The sequence below is a fragment of the Dendrobium catenatum genome, unplaced genomic scaffold (assembly GCF_001605985.2).
Source record: "Dendrobium catenatum unplaced genomic scaffold, ASM160598v2 original_scaffold_169934, whole genome shotgun sequence".
In the NCBI taxonomy this organism is placed as follows: Eukaryota; Viridiplantae; Streptophyta; class Magnoliopsida; order Asparagales; family Orchidaceae; genus Dendrobium; species Dendrobium catenatum.
In genome coordinates, this window is record NW_021488357.1 from 346,529 (window position 1) to 367,515 (window position 20,987).

The 20,987-nt window shown below is 34.5% G+C and overlaps 1 protein-coding gene across 1 annotated transcript; it reads left to right on the forward strand.

The window, feature by feature from the left end:
• Window positions 1-8,895: 8,895 nt before the first annotated feature.
• LOC110116645 (RNA pseudouridine synthase 4, mitochondrial-like) lies at window positions 8,896-18,508 on the forward strand. The gene is made up of 7 exons (XM_020850310.2): window positions 8,896-9,282; window positions 13,193-13,261; window positions 13,389-13,526; window positions 13,596-13,643; window positions 13,727-13,807; window positions 18,110-18,223; window positions 18,350-18,508. The coding sequence occupies exons 1-7, from the start codon at window positions 8,938-8,940 to the stop codon at window positions 18,506-18,508; spliced, it is 954 nt and encodes a 317-aa protein (XP_020705969.1). The 5' UTR covers window positions 8,896-8,937.
• Window positions 18,509-20,987: the final 2,479 nt, after the last annotated feature.

The window sequence follows — 20,987 nt, forward strand, 5'->3', positions numbered from 1 at the left end:
TCCAGGACAATTACTTTAAGATACTGTATTGATCATCTAGTATGATATGGGATGATGGGCGGTGATTTGCATATCATCCTAAATATCCCTCAGGACGTCCAATACAATCACTTATATGATTAGAAGAAAATTATGTTTTTCGTCTTAAACGATGGGTTATCGTCCCATGAAATATCAAAGATCATCTTATACGATCGTTGTAGATCATCATATACAATCTGATCTAGCAATCTAACCATAATTAGTCTCCAAATCACATGATCAATTTAGGCATGATTATCATAAATCATCTAGTATAATATATATCATCCTGTATGATTAGAATAAAATTTGAAGATTTAAAATATTGCCTAAATTATGATTGGTGGCTATTTTTCATGTCAATGACTAATTATCCTATACCATCACAATTGTATAGTATGATTAGTTAAATAATCTTACTTAATAAAGGGTGCCCTTATTAGGGTTTTATCTATAATTGATCATATAGTATGATTTACATCATACTGTATGATTAATTCAAAAATCCATTTTCTCCTAACTCACTAACTCACCCACTTAAGTGTGTGTGTGCAAGGTTACTTAGCTTGGGGTTCATCAAATACATGAATTGACTCAACAAAAGTAAAAGTATATTAAAATTAAAATTACAAATAAACTCAATCCTAGTCTACCCGATCTTAAACCGATTTGTGTTACAAGTGAACTTATGGACCTGAAAGGTTAGTGAGCAGGGCAAACAAAACATATATATAATAATAATATTAGTAAAGAAATAATAATATTTGTTATCATCAAATCACGATACTTAGGCCCAAATTTACAACAATTCATTTTTTAAAATTTATATAAATAATCAAGAGTTCAATCCATTCATCATTATATCTTTTTAACTCTTTATTATAAGAGAATAAAATTATATATATATATATATATATAATAAAACCTATAGATCCTGATTGATCTCACTCTATTGATTCTTAACTCTTTCCTAAAATATATAAAATCACAATGTCAGTTAATAGCTATGTAAGTTATTATAATATATAATTGGAATCAATGCATGACAATAGAGAGCAATATGCATATAATCATTCAATCAATATCAGTATAAACATGTTATTATTAAAGCAAGTAATAATCAATGTGAATAGTATCATCTCATATGAGCAATGATAAACAATATAAGAAATATAATTCATAATTATTGATCGACATCCATATAAAGGATCAATATATTTTGTCAATTCCTATACCCATCGGTTATAAGATAATTTATATTTTTTTTTGTATAAACTAGATTACCTATTATTGATAGAATATTCATTACTCTATATTTATCATATACATGTTTATCATGTGTATGTATCTCATTTTTTTTTCAATTCTAATGTATCAATTATTAGTATCATCAATAATATCAATCTTATTTGTAGTCTCATATGATGGTATGTGTATGCATGTCATATAACATCAATATCAGATGCAATGTATATCATTTAGTTTGTGCATATCATGTGTCATTGAACCAATCTTATCATATGCCTATATCAGTCACGCCATGTAGCATGTCTATGATGAATTTTCTTCTCCAACGTGAACCTGCAAGGAAATGTAAAAGACAGAAAACAAAGCATGGGAGAAGCAGATGAATGAAACAGTAAGTTAGGAGCCTTTTGCTTCATTACTTTACTAGTGCAGCTAATATATATTTATATCAATTACATGAAGAAGATGATATAGACATCAATGGTCATGATGCAAACCGTTAGAGATCAACGATTAAACGTAGCTGTCCTGACATTACTTTTGGCGCAGCAGGTGTGAGTGCTCAGTGCACTACAAGCATATAAGAGAGAAGACTTATTTGGGCTGCTTACTTTTTAGCTGGCTTATCACCGCCCCGCAAGCTAACAGGAGGCTCTGAAATGGTTAGCTTGTTTCTTAAAGTAACAAAATAAGGGATAGAGAGAGACTTGGTAAATAAGTCATCAAGCTGATCTTGAGTATGCATGTGAGCTATCTGAAGTTCTTGATTCTTAACGCAATCATGAATGAAGTGAAAATCAATCTCGATATGCTTTGTCCTTGCATGGAAAATAGGATTAGTGGTGATTGCCATGGCATATATATTATCACAAAATACCTGAGTAAGTTGTGAAATGTTAAGTTGAAATTCTTATAACAGACGACGGAGCCAAATAAGGTCTATGGTGGCCATAGCGAGTGCACGATACTCGGCCTCAGTTGATGATCGAGCAACAATTTTCTATTTCTTAACTTGCCAAGAGATAAGAGAGTTACAAAGGAATGCACAATATCCATAAGTTGACTTGCGATCAATGGGATCACCTGCCCAATCAGAATAAAAAAAAGCTGATAATTCTAGTGAACCACACAAAATAGGCAAGCCGTAGGAGATGGTACCTTTGATGTAGCGAAGAAGGCATTTGAGTAATTTGAAATCATCTTCAAGAGGCCTATGCATATGTTGACATAGCTTGTTTACTGTAAAAGCTATATCAGGTTGTGTAATAGTCAAATATTGCAACGAACCGACAAGATGAAGAAATTATTGGACTAAACTGAAGACAGTTCAGAATCAGAGCAGGACTGAAATTTAGATGGAGCCAGAGAAGCTATTGGTTTGCAATCAGTCATACCTGTACGGTTTAAGAGTTCAGCTACATATTTGAACTGAGATAAATGAAGCCCGTGAGGTGTATGAGAAACCTGCATTCCTAAGAAAGAGGAAATGTTGCCCAAATTTTTCATATTGAAGTGAGTAAATAACCCTTGAAGAAGGTGTTGAATTGTCTGTTCATGATTGCCCGTCAGCAATATATCATCTACATAAACTAGGATGTAGATAGTAATAGAATTTTTGTGAAATATTAGCAAGGAAGAATCAGCTAAGCTATGTATAAATCCATGATTTAACAGATAAGTGGAAAATGTTTCAAACCATTTTCGTGGTGATTGCTTTAAACCATAAATAGACTTTGAAGTAAACAAACATGATCAGAATATAGCGGATCAATAAAACCTGGAGGTTGTTTCATAAAGACGATCTCATTCAATGTTCCATGAAGAAACACATTTGAGACATCAAGTTGTAAAATTTGCCATTTGAAAGTGACTGCAACTTTGAGAAGAATACGAATAGTTGATAGTTTAGCCATCGGGATAAACGTTTCTTCGTAGTATAAGCCATATTGTTGGTGACATCCTTGAGCTACAAGACGAGCTTTATGTCGGGCTATAGTTCCATTAGAATGTAACTTAGTTTTATAGATCCATTTACAACCCAAGGCATGTTGATTAGGATGAGATGGAACTAGCTTCCACATGCCCTGTTGCTGTAGAGCATCAAATTCCTGCGACATTGCATGTCGCCAAGAATTCTGTTTAATAGCCTGAGAATAACAAGTTGGATTTGAAGGTATGAGTAAGTGGTTCAGGCTGAAGATAGGGCATGGCTTTAATTTCCCTGTTTTAAATCTCGTAAGCATAGAATGGGGAATATTGGCTAAATGAGAAGTGGAGCTGTGTGATTTTAGTAAGGGAGAGGACGGTGCTGGAGTAGGAGAAGAACTGGGTATAGTGGGTATAACCAATGAAGGTGAGGTTGGTTGAAGAGATGCATTTGAAATAATAGGGGATGTATGAGAAGAGGAGGGTTGAATTATAGTAGGAACAAGAGACAATGTTGGAACATGCTGAGAAGGTGAAGTGGTAGAAACCTCTTGTTTTTCATACAGAAAAGGAAAAATAGATTCAATGAATTTAACATGTCTAGAAAGAAAAATTTCCAGAGGGAATATAAAGACAAAGATAGCCTTTTGTGGTGTTCGAATACCTGATAAAAACACAAGGTAAGGATTTCAGATGAAGTTTGGAGATAGCTTGAGAGGGCAAGAATGGATAACATAGGCACCCGAAAGTGCATAAAGCTAGATAATCAGGTGATGATTTGTATAGCATTTGAAGCGGTGAATTCAGTTTATTGGAAAGAGAAGGTAGAAGATTGATTAAATCTACAGCCGTTTGAACAACATGTAGCCAAAGATTTTGAGGAAAATTTGCTTCAAATAGAAGTGCTAGAGCGGTTTCCAAAATATGCCGATGTTTACATTCGGCAACACCATTTTGTTTTGGTGTATAAGGACATGTGTGCTGGTGAACAATACCAGATTGAGAAAGAATGAGTTGAAATTTTTTAGAGAAGTATTCACCACCGCCATCTAATCTAAAGCATTTAATTTTAGTATCAAATTGGCGTTCAACTAATTTTTGAAATTGGCAAAATACATTAAACACATCAGATTTAGCATGTAGCGGATAAAGCCTGGTGAAACGAGAATAATCATCGATAAAAAGAACATAATATTTATATTCGTGAAAAGCTTAAATACCTGAGACTTACAGAGGGGATAGTTCTCGACTGTTAGCTGAATGCTGAGGACAGCTTTCACATTAGTCATTAGAAATTTCAGTTGAGCAACTATAGGAATATCTGCCATTTTTACAGCCGATGCAGCTTTAACTGAGGTAGAGGAATCAGGCGAGGAATCCATTTAAACAGAAGATTTAACACAAAACAATCAATCATTAATCAGAGTTGCAACGCTCTGATACCATGATGAATTTCATTCTCCAACATGAACTGCAAGGAAATGTAGAAGATAGAAAACAGAGTATGGGAGAAGCAGATGAATGAAATAGTAAGTTAGGAGCCTTTTGCTTCATTACTTTACTAGTGCAGCTAATACATATTTATATCAACTACACGAAGAAGATGATATAGACATCAATGGTCATGATGCAAATCGTTAGAGATCAACGGTTAAACGTAGCTGTCCTAACATTACTTTTGGCGCAGTAGGTGTGAGTGCTCAGTGCACTACAAGCATATAAGAGAGAAGACTTATTTGGTCTGCTTACTTATTAGCTGGCTTATCAAATATCATATGCAATGTATATCATTTAGTTTGTGCATATCATGTGTCATTGAATCAATCTTATCATATGCCTATATCATTCATGTCATGTAGCATGTCTATATAGTATCATATCATATAATAAAAAAATCTTAAATAAAAGCATCTCTTCACGCTCCAATTTGACCCCACTCAAGCAGTTCATTGCTTCACTAGTGTAATTCCCATCTAGCGACTCATTCGATAAAAAAGAAGGGGAAGAAACTGAACAAAAGAGGAACTTATGCTCGCCTTCTTGAAAATCTGAATATCCCTCTCAGTTCCACCTCTCTTTGGATTTCCTCCAGTTACTATCATAGCCCCCTAGCCCCATGTTGATTTGCTCATTCAAATGAGCCGAACTCACAGACTGTTCGAACTCCCTACCTCATGCACATCAAGTCAGCTTGCCTTCGTGATAATAATTATCTGGAATTATATCGATTTGCACAAGTTAATGACTGAAGCCAACAACCTAATTAATTAACATAACATACTTATATAATTACTTAAATAATAAAATAAGTGTTTCAAGTTTTTGAAGATCCTATGTCATTGTTCTTAATTAATAAAAAAAAACATTTAATTTAATTAATCATTTAAATAATTAAAACATAATATATAAATCAAACTAAAACTCTATTTAAAATCCATTTAATTTAATCATATTTAATAATTAAATATTCAATAGAAAATAACAACACAATTAAAATCAATTTAAAATTGAAACAACATTCAATTAATTTAAAATCTCATTCAAGTAAATAAAATTTAAATAATTTAATTAAAATCTAATTAATTAAATTTAAAATTTCATTTCACTAACCAAATGGATTTAAATTAAATTCATTTTTAAAATCTAATTAAAATTTAAATTTAATTAAATTAAAACTTAAAATCAACCAACCAATTAATTTAAAATCCAATCAACCAATCTAACTAAAATAAAATAAAATAAAATGCAATAAAAATGGGGATTTCCACTAAACAACTCCAACTCAACTCAAGCTCACAACTCAAACTCAAACATAACTCAAATACAATAACTCAATTCAAACACAACTAACTCTCCAAACAACATATAAACAACTCTCAAACTCTCCAACTCACAATCACTACTCTCTAAATCTTGTATAAAACTCTCCACAACACATTCTGCAAGCTTTCCAAAGTATTCTCTGGACGAGGTCATGCAACAAGCAAATGAAATTAATTAAGTATTAAAATTAATTTAATATATAAATAAATGCTAAAAGAGGAAAAAGAATAAATACTACACTAAGATACAAAGAGTAAAACAGACCACTGAAAGTAGAACAATGTTGAAAGAAAAAAGAGTAAGGTAAAGTACTAAATCATTAAAATAAGAAAATAGCTACTGTTGAAAAAAAATTAGTATCACATAGCAAAATCTACTAGCTAGTAAGTGTCAAACTAGTTGACAAAATGCTAGTAAATAACTAAAATCTAAAATTTGTTGTCAAGCTAACAAATAATGGTTGTTCACTCAAATAAAATAAACTATTAAATATCTGAGCATCATAGTCTATAGGATTATGTTATAATACTCACTATTGGGTCACTTATAAGTGAAGTAATAATACTTTTTTTATATGAAAATTCTAAATAAAATGTAATATCCCTAAAATTTTAATCAAATTCAAATTAATGAGTATCATATTCTATAAGATTAGGTTGTAATACCCACTATTAGATCACTTCTAAGTGAAGTAATAAGACATATATTTTAGGAAATATCTAAATAAAATGCAATATCTCTAAAATAACAACCAAATTCAAATTGATGAGCATTTTAGCTTATAAGGCTAGATTGTAAGACCCACCAATGAGTTACTTCCAAAGGGAAAGCAATAAGACACATTCTACTCGAATAATTAGGCAACTTCTAATGAGAGTCATCAAAACCTATTATTTGGGAAATTTTTAAATATTAAACCCCCAAGCAAATGAATTCAAAGTTAAGTAGCATCTAAATCTAAAAGATTAAGTTATAAGACCCGCTTTCATGCAACTTCCTAAGAAAAGTTATAACACCTACCCCAAATATAAACACAATAAACAAACAATTTAGCTTATATAGCTAAATTTTAAGACCAACAAATGGGCTACTTCTAAAAATGAAGTAATAAGATCTGTCTAACCCAAATAATTAAGCAACTTCTAATAGGAGTCGTGAAATTTATTATTTGGAAAATTTTTAAATGAAATATCAAGCCCTCAAATAAAAATTAAAGGACATCTTAATCTAAGGAATGAGGTTATAAGACTCACTTTTAGGCAACGTTTGAAAGGGAAGATGTAAGGTTTGCCCTAATAAATAAATTCTCGGGTTTCCTTACTCTAAAGTTAGGTTATAAGATCCATTTTTTGGCAATTCACGAGTAGAACCGTAAGTCCCACTCTAAATTAGACATATAGGCAACTTCTAAAAGAGTTGTAAGACATGTCAACCAAATTCAAAACTAATGAGCAGCCTTGCTGTAGAGCTTGATTGTAAGATCCGCCAAAGGACTACTTCTAATAGAAGCCATAAAACCTAATTTATGGGCTACTTCTAATAGAAGCCGTAAAACTCACTTCAATTCAAACTTTTGGATAACTTCTAAATGAAATTATAAAACCCAAATCAAACTAAATTATGGGTATTCTAATAGATGTAAACCCCAAAGCCCCTAATAAAATTAAAATTTATATTTAACCATTTTAGTTTACTTAGTACCCTTAAGATCAAGGAGAAAACTCATGGTTGCTAATCAAATTCCATGGATACTATGATCCATGATTGTTATTGCTGATAGACTTAAACCTACAATATACCCTAGACGATGGAACCATAGGATCTTGATCGGGTTTACCTCCAATTTTCCCACAATTGAGACTAAAACACCTAAAATTTATTTATCTTTAATCGAGAGTTCTCTCTTACGTGTTAGGAGGGGTAATTAATTATAAGTGTTTGCACTCATGAGAAGTAAGAACTCAGATCTAATTAAACCCTAATGCTACCCTTAGGGGAAATATAGTTAATTACAATCAAACTTAAGAGAAATGAAATCCTATAACTGCAAAGCGGGATTCATGCCGGCGCACCATTTTTCTTGAGCCAACACTTGTATATACTGTCATAAACAAATAAAATGATTCAAATTTATTCTTTCTCTATTAACTCTATTTTCACACTCTATAATTATATTATTTAATGGATATCATTATTGCATATATAACTAGATAAAAAGATAGGTTATATAGATGATTGATTCATAAAATGTAATCTCTGAGATTTAATTAGCTATGGATTTCTTCTTTGGCACTTACCATTATTCCAATCCATATGGTTCAGGGATGGGGTGTCAATAACTCGACCCAAAGAACTCAGGTTCGGATTAACCTATTTAATAAACAATTTGGGTTCGATTTTACAATTCCAACCAGTTTAATTTTGACACGAAAATGATTCATTTAATATTTTTTTGTTTGTAGATGTGATCTTTTTTTTGACCAAATAATATAAAGTATATAGTTGATAATTTATAAATTTTTGTAACTAAAAGGGATTAATGGGTTGAGTCCGAGTCATTTGAGCTGCTAGCGTGTTAGGGTTGAGTTCAAGTTCATTTTTTTGACCTATTTATTAAATGGATTGAATTTAGGGGATTCAAATCAAATCAATTTCATATTAAACTCAAACCCCACCCATCCATGCATTTTAACACCCATAATTTGGGTTATTAGTAAAAAATAATTTGCCCGACGAAACAAACAAAGCCCGTGAATTTTTTTTTGGACATTTAGATCAATTAAGATAAAATCACAAACATTATATACATCAAATTTGAACCAAATTCTCTTGATTGACAATCAAAACTCGAAACAAGGGATCAAAATGTTCTTAGCCCAATAATTTTAATACCCCTCCACCAACAATTAATGTGTCAAAATGGCTATGCTTCTTCGCCTTGAACGGTGCCGCCATTTCTCTCCGTTATTCTCAGTGCAAGTCGACCAAATAGCCCGTTCAATCCTCCAGCGATCCTCTTTCAACTGCAGCCTTTCTTCAGCTCTGGCAGTAGCGAATGAAGACGAACAAAGGAGAAAGGAGGGAGGAAAATGGCTCACTTTGCCACCTTTCGCGCCTCAGAAGGACCCATCTTCCGTCGCCAAGGAGATCGCTGGCGGGACGCCGGCAGGAGATGGAGAGATAACCACCGCTTTGAAGTGGGTTCGTCACTGCGTCCCGCATTTGCCGATGTCCCTTGTACAAAAACTCTTTCGCTTGAGGCAGGTTGGCAAGTGCGCATACTTGAACTTGCTGTTGCACACATTCTGTTTGTTGAATTTCTTGTCTGAAACTCTGGTGTGGTACTTCAGAAAATGTGTGGCAGCGTTCTTTTGTTAGCGATCTGAACGGTTTGTTGTTTAGGTTTACTTATTTCTTTGGGACTTAATTGGTTTGGAACATGGAACTAAACAAGTAATCGTGAATTCAAGTCCAAGGCATTTATAGCTTACATTTTTAGTTTGGGATCAGTTTTAATTTATTTTTGTTATTTTTTGTTTGGTTCTGTTTCGACATAAAATGAAAAGTTATTTGATTTTTTAAAATATAGACTATTTTGTTTTTGGTTTTATTGAATGCCATATAAGTCAAATTTCTTATGATTTAGAAGAGGGAGATGGCACTGCCGCTAGAATTGTTGGTGGATCATATAGAGAACATTGATAGCGTGTGCTTGGGTTGGTTGGCGATAGGTGTGGATTAGGCCAAGGGTGAGCGCAGGGTTGGTTAACTGAAGGTGTATAAATTATAATGGTCATGAACTGCTCTGATTTATCTTCTGCATCTTGAAGCTCAGGATGATTATGCAATATGGTGTAAACAACATAAACTATGTGTACTAAATCCTCTTTTTCAAAATCATCTTCCTCAAGGGATTGTTAGAATCACTCGATGTATGAGTCCATTGGGGATAATGTCCTTTTAAGACTAGGAGCAAAAACTAATTTCACAGGAGCTGGAGTCACATCAATGGGGGTTGTCTCTTGCTGGCCAACCCATGGCTTATGCTTATTGACTGTCGAGGGAGACTGTTCGTGCCTCCATACCCATCAATCATGAAAGGATCTTATCTGAGTAAATTATTGCAATCCGGGAGCCCGAATCTATATTTTGATGATAACAAACATTATTGAACTTTATCTATTTTCTTTTATATGTTACTATTGCATATGTTTTCTGTATGTACTAATATTTTAGGTACAACATACTCCAAGTAAAGCTTTCAAGGTTCAAGACTGGATAATATAGGATTGGTTTTTGCAAGAGTCTGTATTTTTATCTTTCTTGAGTCAATGTATTGTAAAAGGTGTATATTAGCATAGCAACCGTGCACACACACATAGGGGGAGTGAAATTAAATATGTTATTTTTTTTAAAGTTCGTACTATACGATTTGGACGTATTGTACGATCTACTTAAAATAGAAATTAATTAATACATTTAATTAAGCAAATTAAATTTGAGCTAATCGTGCTGTGGCATTATAATCATATAGGACGATCAGTTGTAATAAGGAAATCCCGCTGCTAATCAAATTTAGGCAATATTTTTTAAATTACTATTTGTTCTAATCATATTATACGAACGTGTTCATACTGTATGATATTTAAAAATCTAACCTAAATTAATCCCATAAATCAATTAATTGAATCTATTTAATTAATCATTAGGATTATATGGTATGATCCATATCATATTGGATAGTCGATAGAGATGATGTTTGGTTGTTTAGGAGTTCGTCCTGGACGAACTACGATTCGATTAAACTGATCCTCCATTACGATCTTTAATCGTACTGTATGATCATAAGATCATACTGGACAATCATTTGAAAATTTTGAATTGATCGTACATTGAACAATTATTCATACAATACTAAAGGGAGAATTGAACTAATCGTATTGTATGATCTTCAATGACAATCAAATTGAAAATTAGAGTTTTTCTTGGAGCCTTATATTTAAATAACTCTTAATTCGTTTTGAAGAGCATTTGACAGTCAAGGGGGCTTGAGTCTTCTATGAGAGAGAGAGTTTGAAAGATTAACTTTAGGCTTGGGAGAGAAAGATTTGCTGAGAGAGTGAATAGTTTTGTGGGGTCAAATGAGTGTGAGAGAGGGAGTTTTCATATGGTTGCTCTGGTTATCATCCACCTTCCTCAATGAGTGAAAGTTTTACTTGAGGAAAACTATGGAAAGAACCTCATGAAGTCAAAGGGCCACCGACAACTCCATCGCACCGTTGGTGAAAGGGAATCTTGGCTCAAGAGCTTGACTAGTAGAAATGGAAAATTGAGAATGACTCACATAGGGAGAAACTTATGATGAGTTGAACTATGCGATAACATAAATTGTCGACCATAAAAGTCACCAAGATGGGAGTTGTCAGCCTAATGCCGACGAAGAGAAATCACTGTCTTTGACAAGTTGAAGATGTCACCTCACAAATGCTGAAGACTAGTCTCAGCCCAAGATGGTCATTTTGCATCTTGTAACCGACTTCTAGCTGAAAGCATTTGTTATTAATGGGTACACTTGCCGGAAAATAAACTTTGACCAATGAATTGTTGACATGCCGTTAATCCCCAGTCAAAGGGAAGATGGCGACTTAAAAGTCACTAGCTTCAAGATACATAAGGTTTGCCAACCCTTCCTCAATCATCTCATTAAGAGCCAAATAGAGAAGGGCCACCAAGGATTTTCCTATGTGTTGGAACTTGGGAGACCTCATCTCTTATGGAGCCTTGACTGTAAGGTAAACGGATTACTGGAAGCCCTGTTGTAGTAAGCAAGGCTAAAGCACTAGGGAATGGAGGCACAAGTTTCTTAGTTGGTGATGATAGAGGACTGGGACAACGACTCTTAGGGAACTCCCACACGCTAAGTTTTGCACTAGTCGTTTATTCTAATGCATAATCTTCCAAGTTGAGTGGGGGGGGGGGGGGGGGTGGGGTTAATAGGGCGAAAAAGAATGTGGTAGCCTTTTCCCTTGTGACTGCAGTCACCACTGATGACAAGTTGGGCAATGCCTTGGTTGTCAAGTTGCCATTTTTGGTAAAACTGATGATACACTTCCCCAACTTTTATTGAAAAGGAAAGATCCTATGATGGGACAGTTGGGGTGCACAAGTCAAGGTTAACCTTGGCTAAATGACACCTACCTTTAGCCCAAACGATGTTGAAAAGTACATTTTTAAGGATATTGTTTATTCTCCTATGTTTTAGTGATAAATCATCGACTATTGTCCCCTAAAGAGATTTCAGTCAAGTTAACATGGGAACTTGCCTTGGGGCCAAGAAAAAATTCGACAACTAAAGGCTGAGAATGAATTCAGCTCAAAGGCTAAGAAGATAAACTTAGTGGTGAGGTCTAGTGCAAGATTTTAATGTCTGAAGGCCAAGAAGGGTGTCAACAACTAAAGGACGAGAACAAGTTCAAAAACAAAGGCGGAGAACGAAGTTTGACTGAAATGCTATCCACACAAGAAATGAAAGTCGCCAGTACAATGGTTCAGAAGAAAGTCATCGATACAAATGTTGAGAACGTAGTCCGTGGTGAGTAGAGGGTTCACCGAATCGCATAGAAGGTCGAAGGGCAATGAAGGAGCTTCCAGTCATCAAGGAATCATCATCTATTTGATGTCGACATCTCACTAGGAACTCACAAGGGGTCTCTAAATTATCTAAAGAGGTTCTAAGCCACGGTCGACCTCTAAGGGTCTAATGACTGATTTAGATCCCATTTTGCTCACTTATAGGTTTAAGCCAATTGGGTGAACTTGATTGTGACTGGAGTCGAGTCATCTAATCTGGGCCTCTTAGAGGGACAGCCTAGGATAAAATCTCAAAAGACTAAGTGCAGTCATTGGATTCAAGGCTAAAAGTCAAAGGCTAGACTAATGGAGGGTTAGGTCGGTTCTAGGTCAAGTATGAGCTGGCCTAACCACTTAAGGTCATAGGGTCTGTCTAGAAGGCCTAGGGTCAATGATGAGGTCTAGCCAAAAATGTGGTCAACAACGATGTTCTAATCCATGCTTTCTTGAATAATAAACTGCAATGATCAACTGGCTATTACTTTTTACCATACTCTAATACATACCTTTTTTGCTGAAGGATAAATTTATATATCTTGAGCAGGTGCGGAAAGACTTGGTTTCTATCAATGCTTCTTCCCGAGTTCAATTTGAAGGACATCAACTTAAAAGGGTAATAACAGTGACCTGAAATCACAGCCCCTTGTATATCAAAGGCCAATATTTTAAAAAAAGGATTGATTGGATTACGTGCTTGGAGTTCTATTCATGGAATTTTTACTCTCTTACACTTTTTTAAGGTCTCAGCAAAAGAGGTGATGACTTCAGGAGAGGTGATCCTTTTGCCCATCACAGTGAAAAATTTCACAAAGAAAGATAAGGAGCAACGCGACAATCACAAGGAGATCAAGTTTATCCGCAGCCTCATCTTGTATAAGGTTATTTGTATTTTCTTTCCCTCTGTGCTGGCATTGCCAAATGCTTGCTTAGTAAATTCCTTATTTCAGGATTCTGCCATCATTGTAATCAACAAACCCCATGGTTTACCAACTCAGGTGATTAATTAAATCTTTGTAGTTTTGATGTCGATGATCTGTATTTTTATATGAGCTAATTTTTCTCAAGTTTATTCTAAAAGGGGGGCTTTGGCATAAAAAACAGCATCGATGTATTGGCTGCCACATCCTTGAAATTTGATTGTCCAGAATCACCTAAACTGGTGAGTTGGAACTAAAAATACTGTTCATATATAAATCATGTGTGTTTGTTTGATTTGGTTTTTGCTTTCATAGTTTCATGGTTTGACCAGCAATATGTTATAACCATTTAGGTAGATGAAATAAGATCGAACTTGTTCCTTGTTCCTACCTCCTACTTAAATTGTTAATTGACTTGCACTGAAAGAGTGTCTATTAAAGGACATCAATTTTGATGAATAATAAATGGGTTATTTGAATGCAGGAGATATTCACGTCGCTCAAGTAGCATGAGGAATATTTTATGCCTGAAAAATGAATTAGTTATTCATAAATTTACAACTCTTCGGACTGGTTTTGTTGTAAATATAGCATATGTATAATCAGGAATGTTCAATGATTGACTACCGAAGGGGAAATTCATTTTTTTCTTGGAGACTTACCGTGGAGAAATCAGAAGAGAAGCTAAGGGAGCATATAAGTTTTGATCTGTTGATGGCATTCCATACATGAATGCTACAATTTAAAGAGCATTAATTATGTGAATCTCAAAGTTTATAGTCATCGAAAACGTGAAATGTTTGTGTTACGACAATCAGTTTGTAATTTGAACTTTGCAAATATAGTTATAATAAGCTAGTTAAGTTAGCAAGAGTATGGATTTATATACCTATAATGTTATGTAATACTAATGATGTTGTTTTTCATTTTTGGGGTTAGTTTGGATTTCATGATTTCCTATTGGTAAAATTTTATTTTTTATTTTTAAATAAAAGAGGATATTTATTCCATCAGTAATAGGAGGATACAAGCAAGCCCAACAAAGGACAAAATCACAATTACAAGACTAAAACAACAAAGAAGAGGAAATAGATAGTAAGTAAGACACAAGTTAGTCGGGCTCAGTTAATGGCAAGAAGCTTTTTGCCAACGACCCAAAAGGAAGGCAGCGACCATCTAGAGGAGGAAACAAGCACAAAACACAAACTAAACACAACCTCACATCTCAAACAAAGGCTACCAATCAGAATTAGAAGGCACTATAGGAAATTCAGCTATTACCGGCAGTTAACCTGGCATTACCGGCGGTTTTAAAACTAACCGGCGGCTTTTCGGCGGTTCCAAAGCCGCCGGTAAATACGGCGTCAGAAACCGTTGCCGGCGTTGTTTCTCCGGCGGTTTATTTCGCCGACGGCTTTACGGCGACCTATACCGCCGGTTATTACCAGATTTATTACCGGCGGCGTTTCGGCCGTCAAACCGCCGTATTTATTACCTGCGGCTAACCGGCGGTCCTTGCCGACGGCATAGCCGGTGGTTATAGCCGCCGGCATGAGGCCGAATAACCGCCGGACAGCGTCGGCATACTGCCGGTAAAGGACCGGCGGCTACCCGGCGGTCATCGCTGACGGCATTGCCGGCGGTAGACACCGCCGGTGTATCACCGGATAATCGTCGGACAACGCCGGCGGCCGGAGACAGGTGTTGGCGGTTGTCAAGCCGCTCGGTCGCGCGAGAGGCGACGGGGGAGCACGGCCGAAGAGAGAGAAGGGAAGAAGAGAAATGAAATGGGAGGCTCGGGCTGGTTAATTTTAGGGCTTTTACCGGCGGCGTTCCGGCGGCAAAATACTTAACACTGGCTGTTGTAGCCGCTGGTATACCGCCGGTAATATTTAGGTTCGGCGGTTAATCCGGCGGTTATATGACCGCCGCTAGTTCCGGCGGCCTATACTTAAATAACCACCGGTTAGGCCGCCGGAATTAACTGGCGGCCAAACCACCGTTATTACCGGCGGCTATACAACCGCCGATAACAGCTGAATTTCCTGTAGTGAGACGGTGCACCAGTGGTTGTCAATAAAGAACTTCCGACCAGATGGTGAGCAGAAAGTCGCCTCATCATTGCCCATGCCACATTCACCCGCAAAGGCAAACCAATCCAATGAAAGCCAATCAAAAAATCCCCAAACCATCTAAGGCGACTATCTCTAATCTTATTTGTCACTAGATCTACTCCGTCCATTTCACGTATACACTTGTTTTACATTTGTCCTCTAAGAGTAAAGTCACTTTTCCACCTGAGCATCCTCATCTCTGCAACACTTAACATAATTGTATGCCTCTCTTTTAATGGCCACATTTTACACTATAAAGCATTATAGGATTCACCACCATCTTATAGAATTTTCTCTTAAGTTTAGGGTAGTTTTCTATCATACAATAGGCGCGATGCATTCCTCCACTTAAATTATCCAACTTGAATTCTACAAATAATGTCTCTATCTATTTCATCGTCACTCTGGACACGAGACCTAAGATATCTAAAATATGTACTCTTATTAATAACTTGATCGCCTAAAGTCACAATCCCTCCACTAGATCTTTTACTACTAAAATTACATTCCATGTATTCAATTTTAGCTCTACTCAAATAAAAACCTTTAGAATTTAAGGTTGACCTCCATAATTCAAGTTTACCTTCAACTTCCTCTCCAGTCTTATCAACAACAAGAATATCATCAGTAAAAAACATACACCAGGGTACATCCTCTTGCAAATGTCTAGTAAGAACATCCATGACTAAATCAAAAGATATGAGCTTAAAGATGACCCTTGATATAATACAACTGAAATAGGAAAATACTTGGTCAAACCACATCGTGTTTGAACACAAGTAACTGCTCCTGCATACATATCCTTAATGAGTTGAGTATAAGCATTATTAACCTCCATCTTTTCTAAAACTCTCCATAGCACTTCTTTTGGAACTTTATCATAAGATTTCTCTCAACAATAACAACAACATCAAGCCTTTATCCCACTACGTGGGGTCGGCTACATGAATCCTTTTTCTCCATTGTGTCCTATTAAAGGTCAAATTTCTCATTTAAATCTAATAAAGAAATGTCGTTCCTAATATTTTCTAACCAAGTCTTTTTAGATCTGCCCCTACCTTGACTTGATCGCCCAAAGTCACAATCCCCTCACTAGGTCTATTACTACTAAAATTACACTCCATATATTCCGTTTTAGATCTACTCAAGCGAAAATCTTTAGTCTCTAATGTTGACCTCCATAATTCAAGTTTACTTTCAATTCCCTCTCTAGTCTTATCAACAAGAAGAATATCATCAGCAAAAAGCATACACCAAGGTACATCCTCTTGCAAATGTCTAGTGAGAACATCCATGACTAAAGCAAAAAGATATGTGCTTAAGGCTGATCCTTGATGTAACCCAACCGAAATAGGGAAATACTTGGTCAAAGCACCTTGTGTTTGAACACAAGTAATGGCTCCTACATACATATCTTTAATGATTTGAATATAAGCATTATTAACTCCTTTCTTTTCAAGAGCTCTCCATAGCACTTATCTTGGAACTTTATCATATGCTTTTTCTAAATCATTAAAAATCATAGGTAGATCCCCCTTATTTTCTCTATATTTCTCCATCAAACCTCTTAATAAATGTATGGCTTCCATAGTCGACTTACCCGGCATGAATCCAAATTGATTTTGATAAGATTTCTCTGAATCAATAAATTTCATATGTACATCCTCTATATTCTCTCTATACTTATCCATCAAACCTCTCAATAAATGTATAGATTTCACAGTAGATCTGCTTGGCATGAATCCAAATTGATTTTGAGAAACATTAGTATCACGTCATAACTTATCCTCGATTACTCTCTCCCATAGTTTTAAAATATGACACATTAATTTAATTCCTCTATAATTCGCACTCTTGTGCATTACTCACAATAGTATTAGACCTTAATTAGTTTTTTATTTGGATTTGATTTTTTAGTACTTGAGCTCCATGCAATCCATTGCCAATCATATCCTATATCTAATGTTATTAAGTTTTTGCTGCCTTGGTTTTTTTACTATTGTTTTTTTTTTAATATTTAAGAATTATATGAAATAAGACAAAAAAAGTCATTTTTTTTCATATTCAATAATGCAACTAAATATTATCATGATTGATTGATGTTAATATTGCCCGTTGCCATATAACTAAGGATGGGCTTTAGACTTCGTTTGTTTTTTTGGTGCTTTTGTAAAAGACAATTTTAAAAAACATTAGTTCAAAAAAATGGAGTTTTCTAACGGAGAAATATATATAAAAAGCTTTCTCAAAACTACAGAAAAATGAAAAAAAGGAGTTATTGGGAATGTGATTTGACGAACCAAAAAAAAAAAAATCTCCATTTCCAAACAGAAAAGGCAAAAAAACGCTCAAACAAACAAAGCTTAATAGATTTACATGACTTTTTCTATGAGTCTTACACGCTGATAATAAGCCTTTGGATAATATCAGGTGCACAGGCTTGATAGAGACTGTAGTGGTCTTCTGGTTCTTGGAAGAACCCAAATTAGCTCTTCTATCTTGCATTCGATCTTCCGTGAAAAGACTTCTAGAGTTTTGAAGCATGTAAGTGATGTCATGCTTGCAAGCAAAATTTCCAAAAAAAATGTCGATTCTTAGATTTGTCTTCATTTTGTATGGACTTAGAGAATTGATTCCCTTTCTTTTCTTTCATGAAATTTTGTCTTGAAGAGTGTCAAGAATGCTTCTAGAGTGTTGCAAAGGAAATACTGGGCGCTGGTTATTGGAACGCCAAAACATTCCTCAGGATTGTTATCTGCACCAATAGGAAAGGTTGGTTTATTTAAGGAATTTACTTTATTCATTGTTCTTATGTTGGCCCATAAATGATTCCCTTGTAGTTGTATGAATATTTTTCCGGCCAGGCGAAGATGAAAATCTGGGTTCTCTCCATGACATAATTCATGCCTTATTTTGCAAATTTAATTTTGTAGAGATTACATGGAAACAAAGGTCTTTTTTTTCGTCTTGTTATTTATATCAAGTCCGTTGCACAGTTTGATTTGTAGAAAGTTGATATTCCTCATGCACGTTTTCTTTGTCAAGATTTTTTTATTCAATAATTTGCTAGGATATATACGAATTCAAAACAGGTGACCTTTAGGATAAAACTATGTTTTTGGATAAATATTGAAAACTTTTTTTATTTAATTTATTATTTTGGATAGACTTTAAATTAAAATTTAAAATTGCTTTAGATTTGAAATCACCTCCTTAACACTGCTAAAAATAGGATATTTTTTTTTGCCACGGAGTTTTATCTTGTTGTGTCGAAGTACAATTGTGCTAGAAATTTTACAACAATTCCATAGACATGTTGGAACTATGTTTTAGATAACATTTAAGCCGGTGATTTTTGATATTTTTCAAATATTTTTTATTCGTAATCTCTCTTATGTTATTCTCTCTTTGGTTAAGTTAACACATTTGAGCCTTCTATTTTATGGTGAGATTGGCTACAGTTGAATTTCAGGAAAAGTATTTTCTTGTGTCCTTTTTATTTATGCACCTGTGATTTTTCTATAGTAGATAATATCTTCTCTTCTTGCTCGTGGATGTAGATTTATTCTCATTGAACCACATAAATATTGTTGTCTTCTATTAATGTTGTATTTTATTATTATTATTTTGTGTATTCATTCTAAGCGAGAATTTGACTCTTAGTAGGACACAAGGGAGAAAAAGGATTCATGTAGCCTACCCCATGTAGTGGGATAAAGGCTTGATGTTGTTGTTGTATTCATTCTAAGTGCTTTCATATAGAAGTTTGGTGTTTTCCTAAGAACCAATATCAAAACTTATTTCAAAATATGATATCCATGATGTATGAGATAGAAAGGTTTAATGGTTCAAAAAATTTTAGGCTTTAAAGAAGTAAGATGGGAGGTGTGTTGTCCAATAGGAACTTTTGAAAGCACTCATAAAACATTTAATTGAACCTAAGAGTGAATAAAGAAGATGAAATAGAGAGGGATGAAAAATGTCTCCTGATGAAACAATTGTGTTAGGCATAGGAGGTCTTAATAGAAGAAAAAAATTGCAGAGGTGCTGCGGTTGAAATTGGAGTCTTTTTGCATGAACAAAAGTTTCTCCAACAAATTTCATAAAAAAATAAAAATTATACTCTTCATGCTTGCAAGATTATATATTTGTTAACATATCTTATTGAATTTAATTTCACGTTTAGAATTTAAAGAATATGATGTGATGTTTGATAGAGAGGATCAAATTTTGTTATTATGATGCTTTTTACCTCTCTCTTATATACATTTTCGTGATATTATGTTATGTGGTGGAGATATCACTGGTTTATGAGATATTAAAATTCACTTATGTTTAAGGATGTGATTGCTAAGGATGACGATTAAAAAATAAAGAGCAAGTTGAGGTATTGTTGGTTGAGTGGAGACTTTTTTAGAAGGGTCTGCCTCTAATAATAACAAAGTCTCATGGCAGATTCAAACATGTGTTTTGCTTTCATTGGAAAAAGAAAGGACACATAAAGAAAGGTTGTTAAGCTTTGAAGAAGAACGAGCAGCTTGTGAATGATAATTATGAGGAAAATTTAATAGGCGTTGGCATTATTCCATAAATTCGTTGATACTTATATATATATATATATAATGATAATTGATTTTTTTTATTTAGCTTGTTCATATCATATGTCCTCATAAGGAATTATTTTCACTAATGAACTTTGTACGAATAGCTTTATTTATATGTGAAAATATTCTGTGTGTAAATTAATGATTTGTGGTGAGACTAAAATATTTATGTTAGTAAAGTTTATGCTAGGTCTTAAGGAGAATTTTTTATCCTTGAGTACTATAAGTGATGTAGGATATGAGTTCTCAGGAGATTTTGAAGTCCTTAAAATTTTTAGAGGTGACTAGATTTTCATAAAGGCGAAGAGAGTTTTAGACTATATATTGTAGCGCACAAATTTTGTTGTTAGTTTTGTCATCATCTATATTAGAGCACCTTTATTTGAGGAAAAAGAGAAGTTGATTTCTTTGTTATAGGCAGAAGCGGGGCCAGGGTGGGGGCATTGGGGTACGGGCCCCCATTGGCCTAGCAAACTCTTTTACCTTCCTATATAAATTAGGTTTAATGGGAGTCTTCCACATAAATAAAAACCACCCACTCAGATTTAAAGTTTTATAAAATCTAACCCCAATGTATAAACATGTAAGTTGTCTTCTGTAGCTCTGCCTTGAGCCTCTCGTTTGTTTTTAGAGATTTTTGTGGGGTAATCTTAGTGATGATATTTGCGATAAGGAACTGCTATTATAAAGCATGAAGTATTGTA

Bases quoted from the DNA above. Each gene is read 5' to 3' on its own strand.
- LOC110116645 (XM_020850310.2), top strand. From the start codon at position 8,938: ATGGCTATGCTTCTTCGCCTTGAACGGTGCCGCCATTTCTCTCCGTTA. The intron at 13,808-18,109 runs GTGAGTTGGAAC...GGATAATATCAG, and splicing joins GTCCAGAATCACCTAAACTG to GTGCACAGGCTTGATAGAGA. The intron at 18,224-18,349 runs GTAAGTGATGTC...TTTGTCTTGAAG, and splicing joins CTTCTAGAGTTTTGAAGCAT to AGTGTCAAGAATGCTTCTAG.